We start from the raw sequence: 19,410 nt of genomic DNA on the forward strand, positions 1-19,410 counted from the left end.
AATTCTCTTTTTTATTCATTTTTCTAATGCGTAGGATTACATTTAAAAGGATTTTTCCAACATTCTATACCAAATTGGAACAAACACATCCATATCTAACATAATTTGCGCAAGTGAAAAAGATAACCACAACAAAAAAAACATTTTGAAACAGCCAAGAAAATAACAAAAATAAATGTGAATGGCGCACCCACACACTGAAGTTTGTGTTTGGAATAAAACCAGAGGGGACTGTAGTGAGGATTTTGATAAATTGAGAAAGTGTTTCCTTCTTTATTTCCTAAGCACCAACACAAGGAGAGGAACAATGGGTGCTACTAGAGACTCTACGACAAGGGTAGTTGGAGAAATTCACATTGCTGTTAACAGCAGCAGAGAATGAAGATGAGGATGATTGCCTGTTCTTCTTCTTCCTCTTCTTGTAAACCTCATCATCATCATCATCAGCATCAAAAGTCTGGGTTGGTTTCTTGAGATCTTCAAGGCATTTAACATCTGAGATGCAAATGAATGATCTTGCTTTCCCTGAATAGTACCTTGATAATCCTCTCCTATTTTCACAAAATCCAAAATTAGATAGTGATCCAGAATAACATTATTCAATAAGAACCATAATCAGGTGGTTACTTTTTGGGAAGGTTGCTTCTTAGCTCTCCCATGTCAAAAGCCAACCCACTTATGTTTTCCATAGTGACAGAGATAACAAAAACACAACAAAGCTTGGGTCTCAATTTGGCTTTTGTGGGGAAATTTAAGATTTTCATCCATCTATATATACAGAAGAAGCAAAAAATAGAAAAAGAAAAAGAGAAGTCATTTGCTTAATTGAAGGGAATGGTTTCTATTTCTGGGTTAATGTTTTCTTTTACTTTCATGGTTCTCTTATTCTTTGACGAATCTGTGACTGACCCTAACCTATTCTCACCTATACTTCCTCTCCTACAAACACTTGTGACGAGTTTCATATCCAAACATTTACGATTATATATAATATTGCAAGGTTTCTACGATGATAAGATGAAAAGCTTAATAATGTCTTTCCCTGATTATACCAAACTATAACCCATCTCAAGAAGGAAACGGTTTCCACGATTATGAATTAACTAACAACTAACAGAGGTTGAATAACACACATAAAACATATAGAGTTCCTTCTCTTAATATAGCTTATTAAGGTTGAAATGTGACAGCTTTAACTAGAGTTAACACTTAACACTACACAACAGAATACGAGAATTGGGAGGACAAACATATTGTTCCTCAGTTTATGTTAACCACCAACTTTGAGAGGAGATTTATTTGCCCGAAAAAATGATCAAAATTTGTTCTTATCCTTGGTCTGAAACAGATGTACAGACCGTAAAACCAACAACTGTTTAGAATACAAAAAGAGCATTTTTTGTCTTCTATGTGTACAAATGGTGTAAATTCTATAGCAAGATTCAAAAAAACATTATAATTTAATGTGAAGTTGTATTTGTAACCTAATATTACCTACAATAAAGGAGGATTAAGTAAAAGTAAATGCATCAGAACATACATACGTATATACATATCCCACAGATTATACACTTCATACAAAAAATATATCAATTTGATAAAATACACACACACAGAGCAAAATATAGAGAAACATCACACATCTCCCGGACCACCACAACAACAACAAAAATAACATAAAAAGAAACAATTATCTCACCTTAAAAAAGTCAAATTTTTCTATTTCAATTACTGTTTATAACGACAAATTCGTTTTGGTGCATTTTTTTTTGCTTTTTAAATTAGTCTCTGTTAGATTTTTCTTATCTTCCGTTAAGGTTAGCAAACTGAGTAAACATTGCTGTTCCAGAGTGTTCATCCACCGCCTGAACCTCGGCTGTGCCATTATTCTCTTCCACTTTAGAAGAAACCGGAACAGTCGCTGCTGCATCGGTGGTGGCTGAGGGAGTGATCGGAGTTGGAGTAGACACCGGCACCGAGCCAGGTGTCACCGCACTAGGCTTAGCGTTCTCAGTCTCTTCGGCTTTGCCCTGAGTGAATGCCTCTTGAAGCTGAAGAGCATACTCCAAGTTCCATAGAACATCTCCCATCGTTGGCCTATCAACACCGTAATCTTCCAAACACTTCTCTGCTGCTTCAGCAAACTTCTTCATCGATTCAGGATTAATCGTTCCAGCCAAATGAGGATCAATGATCTTTTCAAGAAGTCCTTTTCGTTTCCATTGCATAGCCCATTCAGCTAAGTTAACCTGCTCTCTTGGTAGCTGTGGATTGATGGCTGGTCTTGCGCACAGTGCTTCTAGAAGAACGACACCAAAGGAATACACATCGGATTTGTCCGTAAGCTGCTGTCTTCTAAAGTATTCGGGGTCTAAGTACCCGAAACTTCCTTTCACGGCCGTACTGACATGGTTTTGTCCAAAAGCTACATCTTTAGAAAGACCAAAGTCAGCGACTTTAGCAACTAAAGCGTCATCCAGGAGAATGTTGGTGGATTTGACATCACGGTGGATAATCCCCTGAGCTGTTCCTGTGTGTAAGTAGTGAAGCCCACGTGCAGATCCGATACAGATCTCAAGTCGTTGTTTCCAGGTTAGAGGAGCAAGGTTCTTTCCGTACAAGTGGTCCCGGAATGGACCATTGGACATGAACTCATAGACTAAGATCATCTCTGAGTTCTCGTCACAGTACCCAATCAAGGAGACCAAGTGTCTGTGTCTCAGCTTAGAAAGCATCTGGATCTCTGTCTGAAACTCAGTGATTCCTTGTTCAGACTGTGGATTACCTCGTTTGACAGCGACTTTGGTTCCATCATCGAGGGTTCCAATGTAGACGTTTCCGAATCCTCCAACACCGATAATCTGAGATGCTTCAAAGTTCTTTGTGGCTTCTTGAAGTTCTGAAAGGGAGAAATAGCGGCCAAGGCCAAGAGTTGAGTTGTAGAAGTTGGATTTTTGAGAACCACCTTTGCTTGTCATGAAAGTGCTATCACCGGCATGTATTGGTAGCAACCAAGAGGAGAAACTGTTTCTCTTCTGCCAATCTTGTGGCCTCTTCTTCCACCTGTAAACCATGGCTCCCAGACCAATGAAAGCTCCAAACATCATCACAAACCCCGCGGTTGCAACCATACCATGCTTCCCCATGCTAATGGTTCTACCATCAACTCCAAACTCTCCATCAAGGCTGTTTACGGCATTGCTCATCTTCAGAACCTCAACACCGTTCAAGATTGCGTTTTTGGAACCTGTATCTTCTCCCATGGGACCAATCTGTACTTGAAGCTCAGGGCCCATAAGTGTTGCATTCACAACGATGTCTTTGTAGTAAGGAGCTGCTAGATCCCCAGTGACAGTGGACAAATCCAGCCCGGAAATGGCAGTTTTCCCATTAATATACACGTTAAAGTAAAGATCATTGAGAGACTTGCTAACGATGTCACAGAAATGAAGCCGAATAAGGTAGTTAAATGATGGGTTAGAGGGGAAATTCCAGGAAACGTTGAAATTAGGGTCTATGGTTTGAGAATTAGCCATTTCTGCTGCTGTTGCATAGATGGTCTGTGGAGCAATCAAAGGTGTGACTTCGGGTGGGTACTTGATTGCCGAAGGGGTTGTTTTAACGTCCTTCGCCAAGTTCTCATCTTTCAAGAATTCCTTATCTGGTATCCAGGTTCTTCCTAGTGTGTCATTCTGAGGCATGATCAAGGGACCACCAACATTAACTCTGTAAACAGACTGGTAAGCGTAGTCAGACAGACCCGAGAAACCATTTACAGGGAAAAGGGCGGTGCCAGAATCAGAGATTAGTTCGTCTGGAGCTGACACGACTTCGATAGCGTTGATGAACGCTGCAGAGCTTTTCATAGGTCTGAACCTGAGGGCGAATTGAGCATCTGTCATGTTGACGAGATACTCCTTCTGAACAACAGCTTGACTATCATTGTTGTTGTTACTTATTTTGAAATTATGAAGCAACACATATTTCTCCGTTAGAACGGAAAAAGTTGCTTGTTGGAGATCAAACTTGTCATTAGGGAAGGCCAAGAAGTGAAGGCGAACCCAATGCCAACCAGGTCGAGTCAAATGGAATTTGTAGGTGGCTTCCTCACGGAAGATCCTTGCAGTTAGGTATATAGGAGAAGCCACTTTGTCTGAAGGTGGGGCAGACACCTGAATATCTTCCTTAGCTTCTATGTATTGGACCGTCTCCTGGTCACTCTTAAAGACTCTCCCATCAGGGGTTTTGGATGACGATTTGCTTCCACAATCAATGAGAATATCATCTGCCGGTTTAAAACCAGCAGCAGGTCCCACAGCAGCTGCAGCTACCGCAGATGCAGCAGGGCCTGAGAAGAAGAGGAGAATAGCCAGAAGGAGAGCCATGGAAGGCTTTGGAGAAAAATCAAAGACAAGAATCGTGCATATGTTTGGTTTCTTTCTTATCTCCATCCCTCCTGAGTGGGAAGGAGAGAGAGAAGAGAGAAGGATGAGGACGAACAAAGATAAGAAGGAATGAGGGAGTTTGTTGGGTAGCTTGTGGTTGAAGAAAAGAGGGAGAAAAAAAGGTCATGAAAGAGAGGAAAGATGAGTTGTTATATGTGTGGCTAGTTTTGGAGTATGGTGTAATTTGGTGGAGGATATGAGCATTGATGATATTCAATGGTCTATTTTTAGCAAATTACTAATTCTGTTATCTTGACAATTTTAACACAAAGCCAAAAATAAAATAACTCTGGTTCCCTATTTCAAGAAAATCAAAAACTTTAGCTGAAGTTCTAACCAGAATCATAACCTCAGTATCAGTTTTTTTTTAATAATCAAACAACCAAATATGAACAAAACTATCATATTTATCGTTTTATCGCAAGAAAGTTATGAAGAAACAATAAGTAGGTGGAACATACCAGCGAAGGCTTTTCACTGCCACTCGAGTGACTCCAAAGCTTGCTGATGAATGTCTCTATCTCCTGCTGCAACTACATTAAAGCCTGTGACAAATGAAAAAGTAGATAAAAATGTTTAATAATTCGACATTCAGGGGTAGAGTAATATTATTTTTGTGAAAGAGAGCAAAAAACAACAGTTTTTTTGGAATACTGAACATACTTGTGGCAACTGCACTGGATGAAGCTTCCCACATGAATGGTTTACCGTTCCAATCGGTTATAGTACCTCCAGCGCCTTCTATTACAGGCACCAGAGCAAGGAAATCATACGGCTAGTGAAGCGTAACATTAACTTCAATTAGTATAATGTATTAGTATGATGTGAACGGACAGTACCAGTTGAAGATTGGTACATAAGGCATTCACTTGACAAGAAATTATAATGGTCATTCAAACAGAAAAGTTACCTTTAGACCGGATTCAATAACAAGATCGACAAATCCAGAAGCCAGGAGAGCATAAGCATAGCAATCACAACCGTATAATGGCATCTTCACCTGTAACAATAGAATTTAACAAGCCAGAATGGATTTACTAGTGACAAACACTGAACATAAAAGAAGGGATTCAGAGGAGTCCATACAAAAATCAACTGGGTAAGAAGCTCAATTGAGATACTGATTATTACGAGATGGGTTATTCTTGAAATTCTCATGAGGAGCTTTCATCTAAGTTTTGTTTGCCAGTACTATGCTCCAACCGAGAACAATCCCAATTTAACTAAATCCCATGTAAGAATATAATAGCCAATTAGATAAGAACCTTGTCTCTAACTCGAGCATATGCCTTTTCTGCCTCTCCACTGAATAGATGTGGGCTAGTGGTGTATCTGCGCAGTAGAAATATGAGAATAGAACATAGTGAGATCGAAGAGTATGATGATGAAAATCATGAGAATGGTATTTGCTTTCAGGCTATTTCCTTGAAAAGATAGACTACAGAAGTATATCTATTATGGCTCGATGGACGCAAACTTACAGATATGCTTGTGATAATTTTGGACAAGATCGTGTTGAGATATCCTCCCCATTTAATTTAGTTCTTCTTCCACTCAGTCCTATCCACCTCTCTCTTAGAACAGGCTGGTCAATTAGACCTAGAATCTGAGAAGGGAAACATGGTCAGTTAGTAAAACCCAAATGCAATTGTTCAGAATAAGAGAAGTTGTTAGACAATTCAGAAATTTAGCATGTGTAAGTTACTCTACAATTAAGACAAAACAGATTACATGCTAGGCAATAAGAAATTCCGACCTGACAATCTTACTGTGCTTATAGTGCATACCACAAACATGGGAAGCTTGCAAACAATGACAGAGTCAGTATCTTACCGGTTTACCTTTGTAGAGCAGAGCTATCAATGTACCAAACACGGGTTTCCCTGAGACGAGCAATTGATAGCACAGTGAAATCCTCAAACTCTTGATAAGAACATAGAAATGAAAAAATATTAGAATAACGAGTGCACCTGTGATAAAGCTCTTTGTTCCATCGATTGGGTCCAAAACCCAAACATAGTCTGCAGATTCCTCTTTGCATCTCCAACCCTTCTCTTCACCATATCTACAGTTTGAGCTTTGACAATGTGAATAAAAATGAACATATGGAGTGCTAGTTTTCTAATCAATTCATCAATTTGAAACTCAAGGTTAGAGGAGAGAGCAATCAATGTGTATTTATCTTGGGGGACATAGGTCACAAGAGTCGATTTGTCAAGAACCAATTATCAAGCGAAACTCACATAGCATGAGAAGGAAGATTCTGGAATATAATCGATACCATTGCCTCTTCAGCCATTTGATCAGCGATTGTAACAGGACCTACATGAGTGAGAGGTTCTTAATAATTTATCCGGCGAGGGTACTCCACTGACATTTAAAAGCATGACATTGGGTCATCAACCTTCAATTTCACTATCAGTTACCCTAAAACTTGGTGCTCAATCACTATCTTACTCTATACCCATATATAAGTCTACAATATCACAAAAGCTGAGCAGAGAGCTCCGTTGTACACTATCAGTCGAAACTTACTCATATCATCTTTCTCGACAATGTCGAATTTCTTCCGGAAATACGTTCTGATGACCTCGCCGGAAGCGTCAGCTAGTGCATTTCCCACAGCGGCGAATCGATCTAGCTCGACTTCGCTCAGTTCCGAAGGAATTTTTTCGTTAAGGTTAGGTCGTTTCGAGTTGGAAGCCATTGTATGGGAGATCCGGCCACGGGAGACGGGAGCAGCGCTCGAAGAAGAAGATAGAAAGGAGAATCGGCTGCTCCTAGGCGAAGAAGGGAGACGAAGTGAGGAAGTTGGTGTAGACCGCGACACCAGAGACGGTGGCTGAATCAGATCCAAGGAGTTACACAGCAAGTGCGACTGAGCTAACATTTTGTTGCTATGAGACGGAAATTGACGGAACAGCGAGCCATCCATCAACGACGGAAAGGTTTTGAATAGAGAGACAGAGAGAGATTAGGATTATGCAATCTCACCCGTTGGATCGAATTTATACCCTCCCAAACTCAGTCCAATTCGATATTTAGTAACCAAATATACTCAACAACAGCATTCTCCTTTATCGTGTTATACAATTGCAAACAACTGTTAATTCCAATAAATTCAAAGATGATTTATGACCATAACTGTGATTACAAGTAATCATATGACTATCCGTATACTGTATGGAAACTTTCACATATCATCTTTATTCTCTACGGTGGCCGGTAAGTTTATCCTTAATCCTCTTGAAGAAACCCTTCTTCTCATGCGGCTCATGCACCGATCCTGATCGGGTCGCATCCGATGGCTTCGTCTTAGTTTCATCAGTCGTTATATTACTTTTCCTCTGTACTCCTTCATCATCCTCCTCCGTCTACAAATTTATATGTGTCGAATGATCAATAGTAAATCTTGATGATAATAAACTATACACAAGCATATATGCTATTAGAACTTAATTGCGTGTGGCTAGAGGATAAGTGTCGCTGGTTTACAGTTGTACAGACATGCATACAGATTAGATTGTATAATAGTATTGTGGAATAGTTATCTAATTATATGTACATAACTACATATACTTAGCTTCTACATATAGTATTATGGTGAGATCATTAATCGATCTTACCGAGTTGGTGCCGAACCAGCGGCGATCATGGTCTTGAAGAGGGTCGTGGGACACAGGGATAGGTTGTGCGTGGTGAGGCGTATCGGTGGTGGTGACTGGTGCAGTGATTGGGTGTGGACCAGTGTAACTGCTCTCCTTAAGGTGAGGAACTGTGGTTGCGACACCTGTTAGGTGCATAGCGTTACCAAACTCGTCCATGAGCTGAGCCGTCTTCCCGTGTTCGTCCGTGAGATAGATCGGGTTTCCTCGTTCGTCTTTCAGATCAGCCATTGTGAAGAACTTCAATTCGAGTCTCAACCCGAACGTAGCTAGTGAGTACATTATGCGTTTGGGTGACCGTTATCTGTACTAAACTATACATTCATCATCAGTCATGTGCATGGTCTGACACGTGGCGCAACAACGAAACCAGATACGTATGGTATTGCCACTAAGCGCATATATGTGTCACTTTAAATTTTTAAGCAACGAACTTTACTGATAATTCCATCAGATATCACATATATTAGAAAACGGTTTTTTCTGATGATGTATCTGAAAATCATTTCTGCTTAAATATTGTTCAGACCAGAAATGAATCACCAGCAATAAAAAAAGAGAAACAAATCAATAATTACATAAAAGAGTTTAGTTGAGGTCAAACTGGCAGATATAATACAAACTATATACCCAATCGGTTGTCTTCAGAGTCCAATTCCTATATATGCATAGCCAGGGTAGTTAATATACTAAATGATCCAATGTTGTATTCATCCCCAACCTTATAATCTAAATTCGTAACTTTACATGTGTGAAAATTTAGTAATCATTTTTTAAAAAAACATTGATAAGACAAATTTTGTTGAGCTTCATGAGAACAAATATCCTGCTTTGAATTGAATGGTACCGTGTCCGTGTGTATCGACTTCTATGCTTCAGACCGTAGTCAAAGTACATCATTGCAAAATCTGAAACAACAACCACAAAAGTCTTATTTGTGATTCACTGAATTGACTTTCAGCTAGCACAAAAAAAAAGAGCGAGAGGCTTACAAGTTCATATTTTGCTGGATTTGCTCCAGAAGAAGCCTTTCTTTTTTACAGGAAGATTCTCTTTACGGGATTTATAGTTACTTCTGGACCCAAAAGAGAAGTGTCGAGCCAAGAAAGGCTTTGCAGAATAGCTTTTAGCACTCGAACTCGAGACCAGTTTAGGACTCTTGCTTGCTGCTGCTGCTGTCCTGTGGCTATGATCAAACATTACAAAATCATCACAATCAAATTCACTGTCCAAAACTCTCTTTCTGAGTCTTTTGTTGTGCCTAGCTTTCAAGTCCATCTCTACTTTCAAAGCTTTTTCTGACAGCTTCGCCGTTTTCTTCTCACCCATTGTACAGATTGGGCATGAAGGGTCAAATTTATCGATTTCTGCCGTCATCTGTTCTAAACACTCCCCGTGGTAGACATGCCCACAAGCTAGAATTGAAGACACAGAGAGCTCGTTGGTCATAAAGATCTTTTGGCTGCTCCACAAGGATTTCTCCGACAATGGTCTAGAGCAAGCTCCGCAAATTTGCTGCTGTTGCTTTGACATTCGGTTGCCATGATGGTCTATCTTGTCACATTGAAGTCCAAAACAATCATTATCATAAGACAACGGCTCGTCCCCGCGAGAGGATGACATCATTTCAGAAAAGGCTTGCAATGACCAACCTTCAGATGGTCCCGACTGAGAAGAATCATATCTCAAAGGGGTTCCATGCCTCTCTTCAGTTGCTGAGCTTTCACTTAGTGAGTTCGGACCATAGATTTGCCCATCTGAGACTTGCTTCGATAGACAGGGGCGGTGTGTCAGTTTTAGTACAGATGAACTTGCAGGCAAGTGGCTTTGGGACGAAAGTGGTGACGTAGGGAAAGATGATAGCAGCGAAGCTAGTGAAATAGACAATTGTGCAAGAGAAGGATATAATGGTGCTGCAGACTCTGTTGAAACATTTTCTTTCTGTGCGAAAGAGAGATTAGGTATCAACAAGGGTAAAATTTCAAAGATATGAGAGAGAACTCAACTACTGGTGCTTCACCTGTTCGAAGACTGTATCCATGTTAGAATGTCTTGGAAAAGATAAATCTGCCAAAATAGATTATGATCAAGACAGATACGGAAGCAAGCCACGAAGCAAACAAACAAATTCTCAACAAACATAGAAAGTCTTTTTTTCCGTTATGTATAGTTCCAAGTGAGTAAGACCAAGTAACATGTGTTTCCCTCAAGTTTACAGGTTCCACAAAAAAAGCTGAGGCATACGATTTTAATGTAACCATTCCCAACAACCTAAAATTATTTACCTGAAGCAGGAGATTTCTGCAATGATTGTGTCTGAAAACTGTCCGAAGGAGACCCCTCAGTTGATACAAAAGCAGATTCAAATTTGAGCTCAGAACCATCGTTCCGACTAATCCCATCAGATAACCAGCTGAGAGAGGTTTCTTCACCAGCTACACGTCCTCTACTATCCCAGCGGAAACTCCAACTCGGGGAATGCCTGACATTGGTCCTCTGCAAATTCTCACCAGCTGATGAATTAGGCACTACCATTTTGTCTCGAGCAGCAACACAACACGCATTCCCCATAACTCGCAACTATTAAGCAATATGGCAAAGACAGTGCTAATAATTCCTTGGCGGATGAGACCTCTCAGTAGAACGTCAGCACAACAATCCTTTTCTAGCTGCAACCTTAACAGCAAAAAACAAAAAAAAAAACCAGAAAATTCATATCAGACAATCAAAATCATCACAGAGTCAGAAAATCCCAAACAAAATTCCAAGCAAAATAAGTAGAGCCCCATGTTTAAGATCTCTGAGAGTTAACTAGTCATCGATCAAATAACAAAGTAACAGTTTGAAGAAAAGGAATCATAGCAATATATCTATGGTCACGAGTTTCTAGATCACTTGAACTGCTATGACTATCCTCACTAACATAAAGCGAAATTAAGAAGAAGAAAAAATCAAAACAAAATGAAAGAAGTTAAAGTAAAAATAGCATCAAACAAATCCGAGCTTAAGGCCGAAATATCTACGAAAACCCCTATAATCAATACCCAAAGGATAAAATTCGGAAAGAAACAAACAAAAGGATAACAGAATCAAAACAATCAAATCGGAATTGATGGTAAAGGAGTCACGAACATCGAACCTGCTCCCACAAGTCCCCAAACGCCGCCGGAGAAGAGGAAGACGACAGTTTCACAGAGAGAGAGAGAGAGAAGTTGTTAGAGTGAGAAAGGGAGAAAAAGCGAACAAGGCCTTGCTTTGTTCCTTTTCTCGTTAGAGAGAGGGAAAGAGACGAATTCAAGTCTTTTCTGATGGTTTACTTCACGCCGGATAATAGATTCTCCAAATACATATATAGATTGGAAAGAAAAAATTACTCTCGTTTTGCCATGGTCGAACCAATATAAGCCGGTTTGGTTGTGTCGCCGTTAGAGTTAGCGGAATTATAGTGGCTTACGGTGAGAAAGTGCCACGTCACGTTAAAGGACAAAAAGGGAGGGAGAACGAATAATTAACCGGCAACTTTTCCCAGTGACGTCGTTAGACGGGGCCGTTTATTAATTAAAAATTAAATTCCGATTTTAAAAAACTTACAACACTACAAGGACCAATTTATAAAAAACACCCCTGTCCTTGTCTATTTATCTTACAGGATACGCGACCTGGAGTTTTGTGAAGCCAACACGGAAGATTTTATAAAGGGAATATAAAGACGAAACCATCACTTCCCATAATATTATTATTAGAAAATAAATTAGGAAGAAATGATATAATCGTGTTACAACTTACAATACATTCAATAATTCTCAGAAAAAACCGATTGTTCTGTTTCGAACCTATAAGATTCGAATATTGTTTACGTGATTTAAGACGCCGGCTTCGAGGAATCTCCGGCGTGGAGTTTCACGGCGGCTTCTTCGTGACGCAAACTGTTTTCTCTAGAGTACGGTTTCTTAGAACCCTGGTAGAAATGTTAAGCAGAGTTTCAATGTGTTACGTTTAGGGAACCAACACTTATGGTTTTTGTTATATGACTCACCTGGAAAATGTTTCCGAGCTTCCTCAACCCTCTAGCTCTAGCTCGAAGAACATCCTTTGAAACACTTGGATCTTTCAGCACCTGAGGACAAACAACAGTGACAACAAAAATTTTATTATATTATAATGTAATAATATTATGGTTGTAGACCCAAATCGCAATGGATCTTACCGCTTGACAGACACGAGACAAGGTTGATTCTATGTCAACAACATTGATTTGCCAAAGGGATTGTATCATTGCATCTTTTTTAGCTTCAACGGCTTTCTGAATATTCTCTTCTTTGTTCTCTCCGTGATTCATCTTGCTCACTTCATCCTGCAGCTGAAGTAACGAGACCGCACCTACAATGAAGGAAGTTTTTTTTTAGTTAATCAAAAGCATCCCTTACAAATCCAACTTAAACATTGGTTTTAATTTTTTTGCTTTTACCAGAAGCAGCCATCACTTGAGATTTTACTTTGTGACCTTTGTCGCGAACCCACTCAGCTAAAAACGGTACTTTCATGTAACGTTTGTCCTTGCCCAGTTCTTTAGCAGCTTTTCTAGTGTAAATGTAACCAATGGTATGTAGCATTGCCTCACCAAAACCTGAATAGTAACCGAAAAGAACAAACAACACTCAGTTTATTTGGTTTTGCCTAACTGCCAAAGCTTGTGCCTTTCATTTACTTGAGGAGCGAAAAATCCAAACTTGAAACGGTAACTGAGAAAGGACTGATTACCAGCTGTAGAAAGCCGTTTTGCCTCTGCAGTGGCCCAGTTTACAAATTCATCGGTTTGTCCTTCGACGAACGGTTCGAGTTTGATTTTCAGTGTAGAGGCGAGCTTGTCTTCCCTGCCCTTTTGCATAGCCTGCATAAAGATCCGAATAAAACTTACAGATATATAAATGGTAAGGCCTAAGAAAACAGTAAACAAAGAGGAAAAGCAACCAACTTTGATTTTCTCCTGAAGCATCTGTTTTCTAATCTCAGGCTCATATGATTCTAATTCGGCATCGATTGATGCTATTGAAGCAAGTGCAAGTTGCCCAACATAATCCTCAAACAGCTCACTACCAAATAGCATACCAAATACAGCTGCTGGATCAACCATTGCATCCCTACAAGAAAATGGAAGTTATTTAGACCAATCACTTTCTCAAATGACGTATAAACTGATAGAATAGGGGTACATTTATAAGAAAATAACCTTATGGAAACTAAACGTATAAGGGAAATCAAATATCAAATAACATAAATGGAATCAAAATAAAATCTACAACTTATCTTAAAGCACTACTAATCCTAATGGAACCAAGAATCTAGCATAAACACCATATAAGATATATCTAGACTTGAAGGGAAGTGCCTTTATGTGAGACATACCCAGAACTGTTATCAAATGTAGTTAATCATAAGGAATGGAAAGAACGTGAAAACTTACTGTTGAACCCCTTCTTTTCCATATTTGTCATAAGCTGTTCGCTTCTCCGGATCGCTAAGAACTTGGTAAGCTTCACCTAGTACCTTCATTCACATAACGATTTTACAGATAGGAGTGACTCTGAGTATACTGTTCAATCAAATGATTCTACAAATTGCTCTAAGGTGAAGAAGGCAAAAAAAATCACCTGAAAGTTTTTAGCAGCTTGTGGATCACCAGGGTTCTTGTCTGGATGAACTTGCCTTGCCTGCAATAAATATGAGAGCCATGAAATGAAAAATCCACAGAAATTGCCTAAAAAATTTCCAATTTTGGAAACAAAAAAAGTTTCTTATAGTCCACTGTCTGATTCTTAACATTAAAATCAACTCTAGGAACTAACACATGAACACTATGTGACAAGCTATCAAACTAAAAACAAATTTTTTAAAAAAAATCATACAGATCAAAATCAGATGAGAAACACAAAGACTTACTTTAACATAATAAGCTTTTTTAATCTCAGAACCTGGCGCGTCAATCTTGACGCCTAAGATGTCGTAGTACTCACTCTCCTTTACCATAGCTCAACTCTAAAAAAACTGATAACTTTAAACGATACGAAAACGCAAAATTGTTAAGATCTCTAGAGCTATAAAACCATGAATTCAGGATCCAAAGGAGCTTGCGTAAATCCGAAACAAACGAAATCAAATTGATTTACAGATCTTAGAAAATTTGGGACAAATTAGAAAATTAAAAGACACATCAACTTACAAAAGAATTGAGATTCCCGAATCTGAACACTATAAAATGGAAAAAAACAGACGAAGACAGGAACTTACAACTGTCCGCGAAGCACAGAAACGAGGAAGAGATTTGACATCCAGACAGCACACTAATTTTGTAAGACAGCCACCTAGTATTGTTAAAGCGGGCATTAAGTCCGCAGGGTCTAAACGGGCCTTATATATTTTTATAGACCCAAACTCATTTAAAAAAAAGTCTCATTTAAAAAAAAATGTGTTTAGATGGGCAGACCCAGACCCGATAACTAACGGGTTTAATCGGGTAAGATTGTGGGTTTTTCTTGAATTTTCTTTTTATTTTAATGTTTTGTCTTTCTTTTTATTTCTTTTTTCCTACAATGTTTTGTCTTTCTAAGTTTTTGGTAAACGATAAAAGCTTTGACCTAAACATAGAGGTTCGACGAAGCTCCGTCGACTCTAAGCTCCGGCGAATCTCAAGGTGTGCGATTTTGCAGATTTGGGTGTTTGAATTTGTAGGTTTATTTTTCGTTTTAATTTGTGGATTTATCGTAGTTTTGTTGAATTATGAACAAAATTATAAGCTGCATAATTGAAGTGTTGGATTGGTTTATGTGATTATTGAACTGCGTTTTGCTTTTTGCTAATTACCTGTCTCTAATGTTCTCACTGGTCAACTTATTAATTCCTTCTGCTGTTTTAGCAATATGTACTACTAGTACAGTACTAGTACGAAGTCGTTTATCAAAAAACCTAATCCGCTATTGTTGCTTTGTCTAAACTAAACCTAATCGCCTTTCTAAATGACCCGTTTTCTATCAAAAATCTTTACTAAACTAAACCTAATCGCCCTTCTTCTTTCTCTTGAATCCGACAACGACTCCGAGTCTCCGACATCAATTCCACTGAGTTCTTCGTCTGCCATTGAAACCTAAGCTTCTTCGTCCGCCACTGTCCGCTATTGTTGCTTCGTCTTCCATTATCTTCGTTCCCATTAAAACCCAAACTCATCAATTTCAGTTGTTTGTCTTCCATCTTCTTCCATTGTCTTCGTTTTCCATTGTCCTCCATTGATGGCCACGAATTGAGTTTTATATTGTCTATCTCGAAGTGGGTTTTACAGATTGTGGTTAGTCTTCTTTGAAAATTCGATTTTGGATTTAAAGTCGTTCATTGTTGCATTTTGGATTTGTTGGATTCAATCTTTGTTATATTTGGGAAAGCTGATGCAAATCTAGGGATGTTGTCGTGAGTATAAGAAATTACAAGTAAAAAAACAAAAACAGCAAACAAATTACATCTAATTTCTTTACAAAAAAAAAAAAAAAATTACATCTAATTTCTTTTTTGAATCTGGGTTTTTTCTGGGTGGGCTATTTTCGGGTTTGGGCCGTGCTGGGTTGTGTAAAGTGAGAAAAACCTCTTATAAAGCCCTATAGGCCCATTTAAGGGCTATGATAATTGAGAGATCGTTAAGTGGGAGAGTATCGAACCCTAGTGCGAGGTCAAAACCAAACTTTAACGGACGTCATAATTGACCACTAGCCTGCACGATCTTCTCTTCTTATTTTTAATTTTTGTTTTTCTTTATCTATGCGATAATTAGGCGCAGACCCTTCCCGGCCAATCTTTTCCGAGTAGCTAAACCCTAGCGACGGCAACAATGGCCTAGATTCGACGGATCGTTTCGTGGTTTATCGGGTATTTCTAATTTCTAGTTCTCTGTGAAAAGTTTCAGTTTTTATTTTCTGTGTTATAAGAGTCGCCTTGGTTTTGCTGAGTAACGAATAGCCGTTGGTTTTCCCGTTCACGAAGACTAAACTAGAAACCAATTTAGTCATTGGTACTTGATTTTACTCTGCTATGATGTTCATGTTTTTGCTTTTTATTGAGCTTATGTACATATTGATATGTCTTGAGATCTGTCATTGATCTTAAACTTGTTTATGGCTACGTGTTGCTCACTTTAGATATATATTAATGGTTTGACGAAAAACTTTTTTTTTCTTGTATTATCAGAGGGTGGTGACACTTTGGTGAGAGTGAGATTATCTGTGAAACATAGAAAACGAAGTGATGGATTTTGATTTTGATGATCAACCCTCGGATCATACTGCTCCAGCAGGTAACTGGGGTTTCTTTTTAGTTCACTTTGATTAGTTTCATGACCTTTTTGCTTGGAATTGCTTAATGTGGCTAAAACTTATGAAATTTGGATTTACTAGTAAGGGCTGGTGCAAGGTTTAAACCAAAAGGTAGACCACAACCCAAGAAGAAGCAAGTCTCTTTTTCAACAACCCAAACAACACTGCCTACCAATGTTGCCAAGGAAAAAATCTCAACACCCAGCGTAGATTCGGTTTCTCTAGACGGATCAACGTCTATTCCCAGCAGTTTTGTTTCTTCCCTAAACCAGCTTGTTTATTATATGTTGTTCCGAAGTTGGCAGCGTTTTCATATGTGGATTTATTTTTCTTTTCTGCAGATGTTTTACCTTCTGAGATTAATGTCCCGGATAATGGGACCATTAACCAATCTACCATTGAAATAATATCAGAAGAGGTAATATGGTGTTATGTCTACCTTTTGAATTGTTTTGTAGCGTATGCTATAGGTTCTTATAAAAAGGTCTGTTGCTTCTTATAGAATGTAGATGTATTCTCAAGAGAAGTTCACTGGTCTAGGGATGCATCTGTTCTTCGTGCTTGTAATCATGTGGATTTAGGGGGGGAAAGATGTGATGGTGGCGAAGAGGCGGCGTCTGCATTTCCTGATGATCCCAGAACACAAGATTCTACAATATTTCGAGATTTTGTAACTCCTGAAACCGGGGTATTGTAAATATTCTCTTCAACACCGATTTGTCATTTATTTTACTGCAAACTTTGAATTGATTAATAAGTCTCGATATTGTTACAGGAAGATGAGGGTCGTTTGGATATGGAAACTCTTGATATTATACAGGAGGAAGGCACCACCAGTTCATATGGTAATTTTAAACGCTGAATATTTAGATTTTTCATATGCTTTAGTTCTGTTAAATGTATATTTATAATGTTGTACGGTACCTGTGTAGTGCAACATACTGGGAAGTTCCAACCAAAACCTAGATTGCTCGACACTGTGGTTGAAGAACCTGGGCGTCATTACTCTGTTGGTGGTACTGGTTATTTTTCAATGGATACTAATGACCCTGAGTTAATGGTCAATATGGAATCAAGAAACGGTTTCAGTACTTATGGACATCTTCAAGAAGAAGAACTTAATGTTCCTGAAGCCCCCAGAGAAACGGTAAGACTGCAAATTGGGTTTGCTTTCCAACAACACTGTTTTAAGTTTAGCAAATATAATATATGGTTCTGCATGTAATTCTTTTACAGGTTCCTGAGATGGAGGCCCGAAATGCTTCTGGCGGATGGGATAACTATACAGGTACAGGAGAAGAAGAAAATGGTTTTGGCAATACATTTGAAGAAGAACGGTCTGGAAGAGAAAGAAAAAAGGGAAAATCGAAGGGAGCTCGAAAGCGAAAAAACACGAGTGAAGAAGCGCCAAATAAGTCTAGCGAAAAACCAGAGAAAAAATTCAAACATTCAAGTCGTCGACAAAAGAGAACATGTAACTAACTAACTGATATTATCATCTACCCTATGGTTAGCTATTGTGTGCATATTGATTCATGTTTGTCACCTGTGGCAGTGGAGACGGAATTGCTTGAAACCCCGGATGAAGAAATCAGATCTCTGCCTATTAGAGATATGCTACGCCTTGTTGAATATAAAGAATGGATGGCGGTAAGAAGACTGTACATTTGAGCTCTGCAGATTCTATGGAATTGTAGCATACCCTTGTAGCTTGGATTCTAACCGTTTCTGATTGTCTATGTTTTGTTAATTACAGAAAAAAGAAGCCAAGGGAGGTGTTGTGCCACCGACCCAAGAAAGGTATTATATCCAGACAAATGAAAATAGAAAGTGTGAGATGCTAAAATTATACTCCTTTTTGGACTTTTTTCCTCTTGTCTTAAGGGTGTGTGTTATGTGCAGTACTATGAACGCATCAGGGAGTCAGTATTCGTCTCAAGGATTTGATGAAGAAGATGATTTTGGTATGGAGTCGAGTGAATATCAAGAAACTAATGTAGTTAAACCAGACTCACCTGTTAACTATCAAACGTACATGAACAAGACTTCCAGAACTCGATGGTCAAAGGAAGATACAGAAATCTTCTATCAGGTAAAGTTGAGATCCCCTGATTCCTATGACTATCATTGTCAGATATCTACTTTTAAACGAAATGAAACTCTAGGAGACAAAACAATCACCTTGGCCGGAGATAAGATATTGATTGTTCATAAGTATTTATAGATGGGATTTCCCTGTTTTAATGTTTGTAGGGGCTTCGAGAGTTTGGGAGCAATCTATCATTTATACAACGCCTGTTTCCGAATAGAACACGGGAACAGATGAAGCTCAAATTCAAATTGGAAGAACGTAGATATCCATTGAAGATTAATGATGCATTGTCAAGTCGGCCAGAAGGTGAGAGAGATCCGTTATCGCTCACCTTCTCTCTGAATATATAGTTTTCTTGGATGAGCCATAGAAATCTGAAAGTGTTGCTCTGTTTTGCAGTTCTAATTCATTTTCCGAAGGTGATTAAGAAGCTTCAAGAGGAAGCAGCGGCTGCGAAAGAAGCCGAAGAAGAAGAGGAAGAAGCCGGCGCAGAGGCAGAGACAAATGATGCTCCCGAGAATGTAAAATCCCCAGCTTTAGTTGGCGCCAAAATCTGTTAATTTTGTTAACAAGGTGACTAAAGTATTAAATGCGTTGTCGTTTTGTATGTGTAGGAGGAGGAGCCGGAGAAGCCTGAGGAGACGAAGCGGGCAAGTGATGGAGTAGATGCAACGAAGGAATCGGACGGTGGGAATATTGAGAATGGCGTGAGATCGGACGGTGGAGATGAATGTGACGATAATGAAGGAGACGATGATTTTTGGAATTCTTACAAGAGTGACATGTAATAAACAAATGTTGTCATTTTGTCGCGATTAAATAAAGTAATCTTTCGATCGAAATGCAAATCTTTT

At 38.9% G+C, this 19,410-nt stretch overlaps 6 protein-coding genes across 16 annotated transcripts; 1 reads left to right on the top strand and 5 right to left on the bottom strand.

The window, feature by feature from the left end:
- Positions 1-71: 71 nt before the first annotated feature.
- LOC17879544 (bifunctional phosphatase IMPL2, chloroplastic) lies at positions 72-7,475 on the bottom strand. Of its 3 annotated transcripts, XR_002832841.1 has the most exons (11): positions 6,981-7,475; positions 6,689-6,767; positions 6,416-6,510; positions 6,279-6,328; positions 5,927-6,051; positions 5,711-5,777; positions 5,356-5,445; positions 5,109-5,220; positions 4,907-4,990; positions 628-675; positions 72-551 (listed from the first exon to the last, which is right to left on the bottom strand). XR_002832841.1 is itself a non-coding variant. In XM_006285582.2 (10 exons), the coding sequence occupies exons 1-9, from the start codon at positions 7,378-7,380 to the stop codon at positions 4,920-4,922; spliced, it is 1,089 nt and encodes a 362-aa protein (XP_006285644.1). In that variant the 5' UTR covers positions 7,381-7,475; the 3' UTR covers positions 72-551; positions 4,907-4,919. The 3 variants fall into 3 exon arrangements, 2 of the variants coding, with proteins under 2 accessions (XP_006285644.1, XP_023634045.1); XM_006285582.2 differs by lacking the exon at positions 628-675; XM_023778277.1 differs by lacking the exons at positions 72-551; positions 628-675 and adding an exon at positions 684-768.
- On the bottom strand, positions 1,526-4,898 carry LOC17880598 (probable receptor-like protein kinase At4g39110). Its single transcript, XM_006285803.2, has one exon. The coding sequence runs from the start codon at positions 4,449-4,451 to the stop codon at positions 1,803-1,805; it is 2,649 nt and encodes an 882-aa protein (XP_006285865.1). The 5' UTR covers positions 4,452-4,898; the 3' UTR covers positions 1,526-1,802.
- A 40-nt stretch (positions 7,476-7,515) lies between the features above and the next one.
- On the bottom strand, positions 7,516-8,370 carry LOC17878300 (late embryogenesis abundant protein). Its single transcript, XM_006285887.2, has 2 exons — positions 8,072-8,370; positions 7,516-7,819 (listed from the first exon to the last, which is right to left on the bottom strand). The coding sequence occupies exons 1-2, from the start codon at positions 8,339-8,341 to the stop codon at positions 7,652-7,654; spliced, it is 438 nt and encodes a 145-aa protein (XP_006285949.1). The 5' UTR covers positions 8,342-8,370; the 3' UTR covers positions 7,516-7,651.
- Positions 8,371-8,645: 275 nt separating this feature from the next.
- Positions 8,646-11,497, bottom strand: LOC17880794. Of its 3 annotated transcripts, none has more exons than XM_006285518.2 (5): positions 11,250-11,497; positions 10,396-10,786; positions 10,131-10,177; positions 9,103-10,051; positions 8,646-9,018 (listed from the first exon to the last, which is right to left on the bottom strand). In XM_006285518.2, exons 2-4 carry the CDS (start codon positions 10,679-10,681, stop codon positions 9,107-9,109), a joined length of 1,278 nt encoding a protein of 425 aa, XP_006285580.1. In that variant the 5' UTR covers positions 10,682-10,786; positions 11,250-11,497; the 3' UTR covers positions 8,646-9,018; positions 9,103-9,106. The 3 variants fall into 3 exon arrangements, with proteins under 3 accessions (XP_006285580.1, XP_023634037.1, XP_023634038.1); XM_023778269.1 differs by having other exon boundaries at positions 11,243-11,497; XM_023778270.1 differs by lacking the exon at positions 11,250-11,497 and having other exon boundaries at positions 9,103-9,660; positions 9,763-10,051; positions 10,396-11,161.
- A 301-nt stretch (positions 11,498-11,798) lies between these two features.
- LOC17880768 (chaperone protein dnaJ 10) lies at positions 11,799-14,484 on the bottom strand. Of its 5 annotated transcripts, none has more exons than XM_006282595.2 (10): positions 14,399-14,484; positions 14,051-14,146; positions 13,762-13,821; positions 13,575-13,657; positions 13,086-13,251; positions 12,872-13,001; positions 12,579-12,737; positions 12,318-12,490; positions 12,147-12,227; positions 11,799-12,068 (listed from the first exon to the last, which is right to left on the bottom strand). In XM_006282595.2, exons 2-10 carry the CDS (start codon positions 14,135-14,137, stop codon positions 11,973-11,975), a joined length of 1,035 nt encoding a protein of 344 aa, XP_006282657.1. In that variant the 5' UTR covers positions 14,138-14,146; positions 14,399-14,484; the 3' UTR covers positions 11,799-11,972. The 5 variants fall into 5 exon arrangements, with proteins under 5 accessions (XP_006282657.1, XP_023634040.1, XP_023634041.1 ...); XM_023778272.1 differs by having other exon boundaries at positions 14,051-14,162; positions 14,399-14,480; XM_023778273.1 differs by lacking the exon at positions 14,399-14,484 and adding an exon at positions 14,331-14,395 and having other exon boundaries at positions 14,051-14,162.
- Positions 14,485-14,760: 276 nt separating this feature from the next.
- LOC17879919 lies at positions 14,761-19,398 on the top strand. 3 transcript variants are annotated; one of them, XM_023779772.1, is made up of 14 exons: positions 14,761-14,801; positions 16,340-16,445; positions 16,546-16,713; positions 16,806-16,882; positions 16,967-17,152; positions 17,240-17,309; positions 17,397-17,611; positions 17,701-17,938; positions 18,020-18,114; positions 18,221-18,264; positions 18,367-18,556; positions 18,718-18,862; positions 18,956-19,077; positions 19,171-19,398. In XM_023779772.1, the coding sequence occupies exons 2-14, from the start codon at positions 16,397-16,399 to the stop codon at positions 19,342-19,344; spliced, it is 1,773 nt and encodes a 590-aa protein (XP_023635540.1). In that variant the 5' UTR covers positions 14,761-14,801; positions 16,340-16,396; the 3' UTR covers positions 19,345-19,398. The 3 variants fall into 3 exon arrangements, with proteins under 3 accessions (XP_023635540.1, XP_006283385.1, XP_023635539.1); XM_006283323.2 differs by lacking the exon at positions 14,761-14,801 and adding an exon at positions 15,732-16,021; XM_023779771.1 differs by lacking the exon at positions 14,761-14,801 and adding an exon at positions 16,090-16,163.
- Positions 19,399-19,410: the final 12 nt, after the last annotated feature.

The sequence above is a fragment of the Capsella rubella genome, unplaced genomic scaffold, assembly GCF_000375325.1.
Source record: "Capsella rubella cultivar Monte Gargano unplaced genomic scaffold, Caprub1_0 scaffold_7, whole genome shotgun sequence".
NCBI lineage: Eukaryota > Viridiplantae > Streptophyta > Magnoliopsida > Brassicales > Brassicaceae > Capsella > Capsella rubella.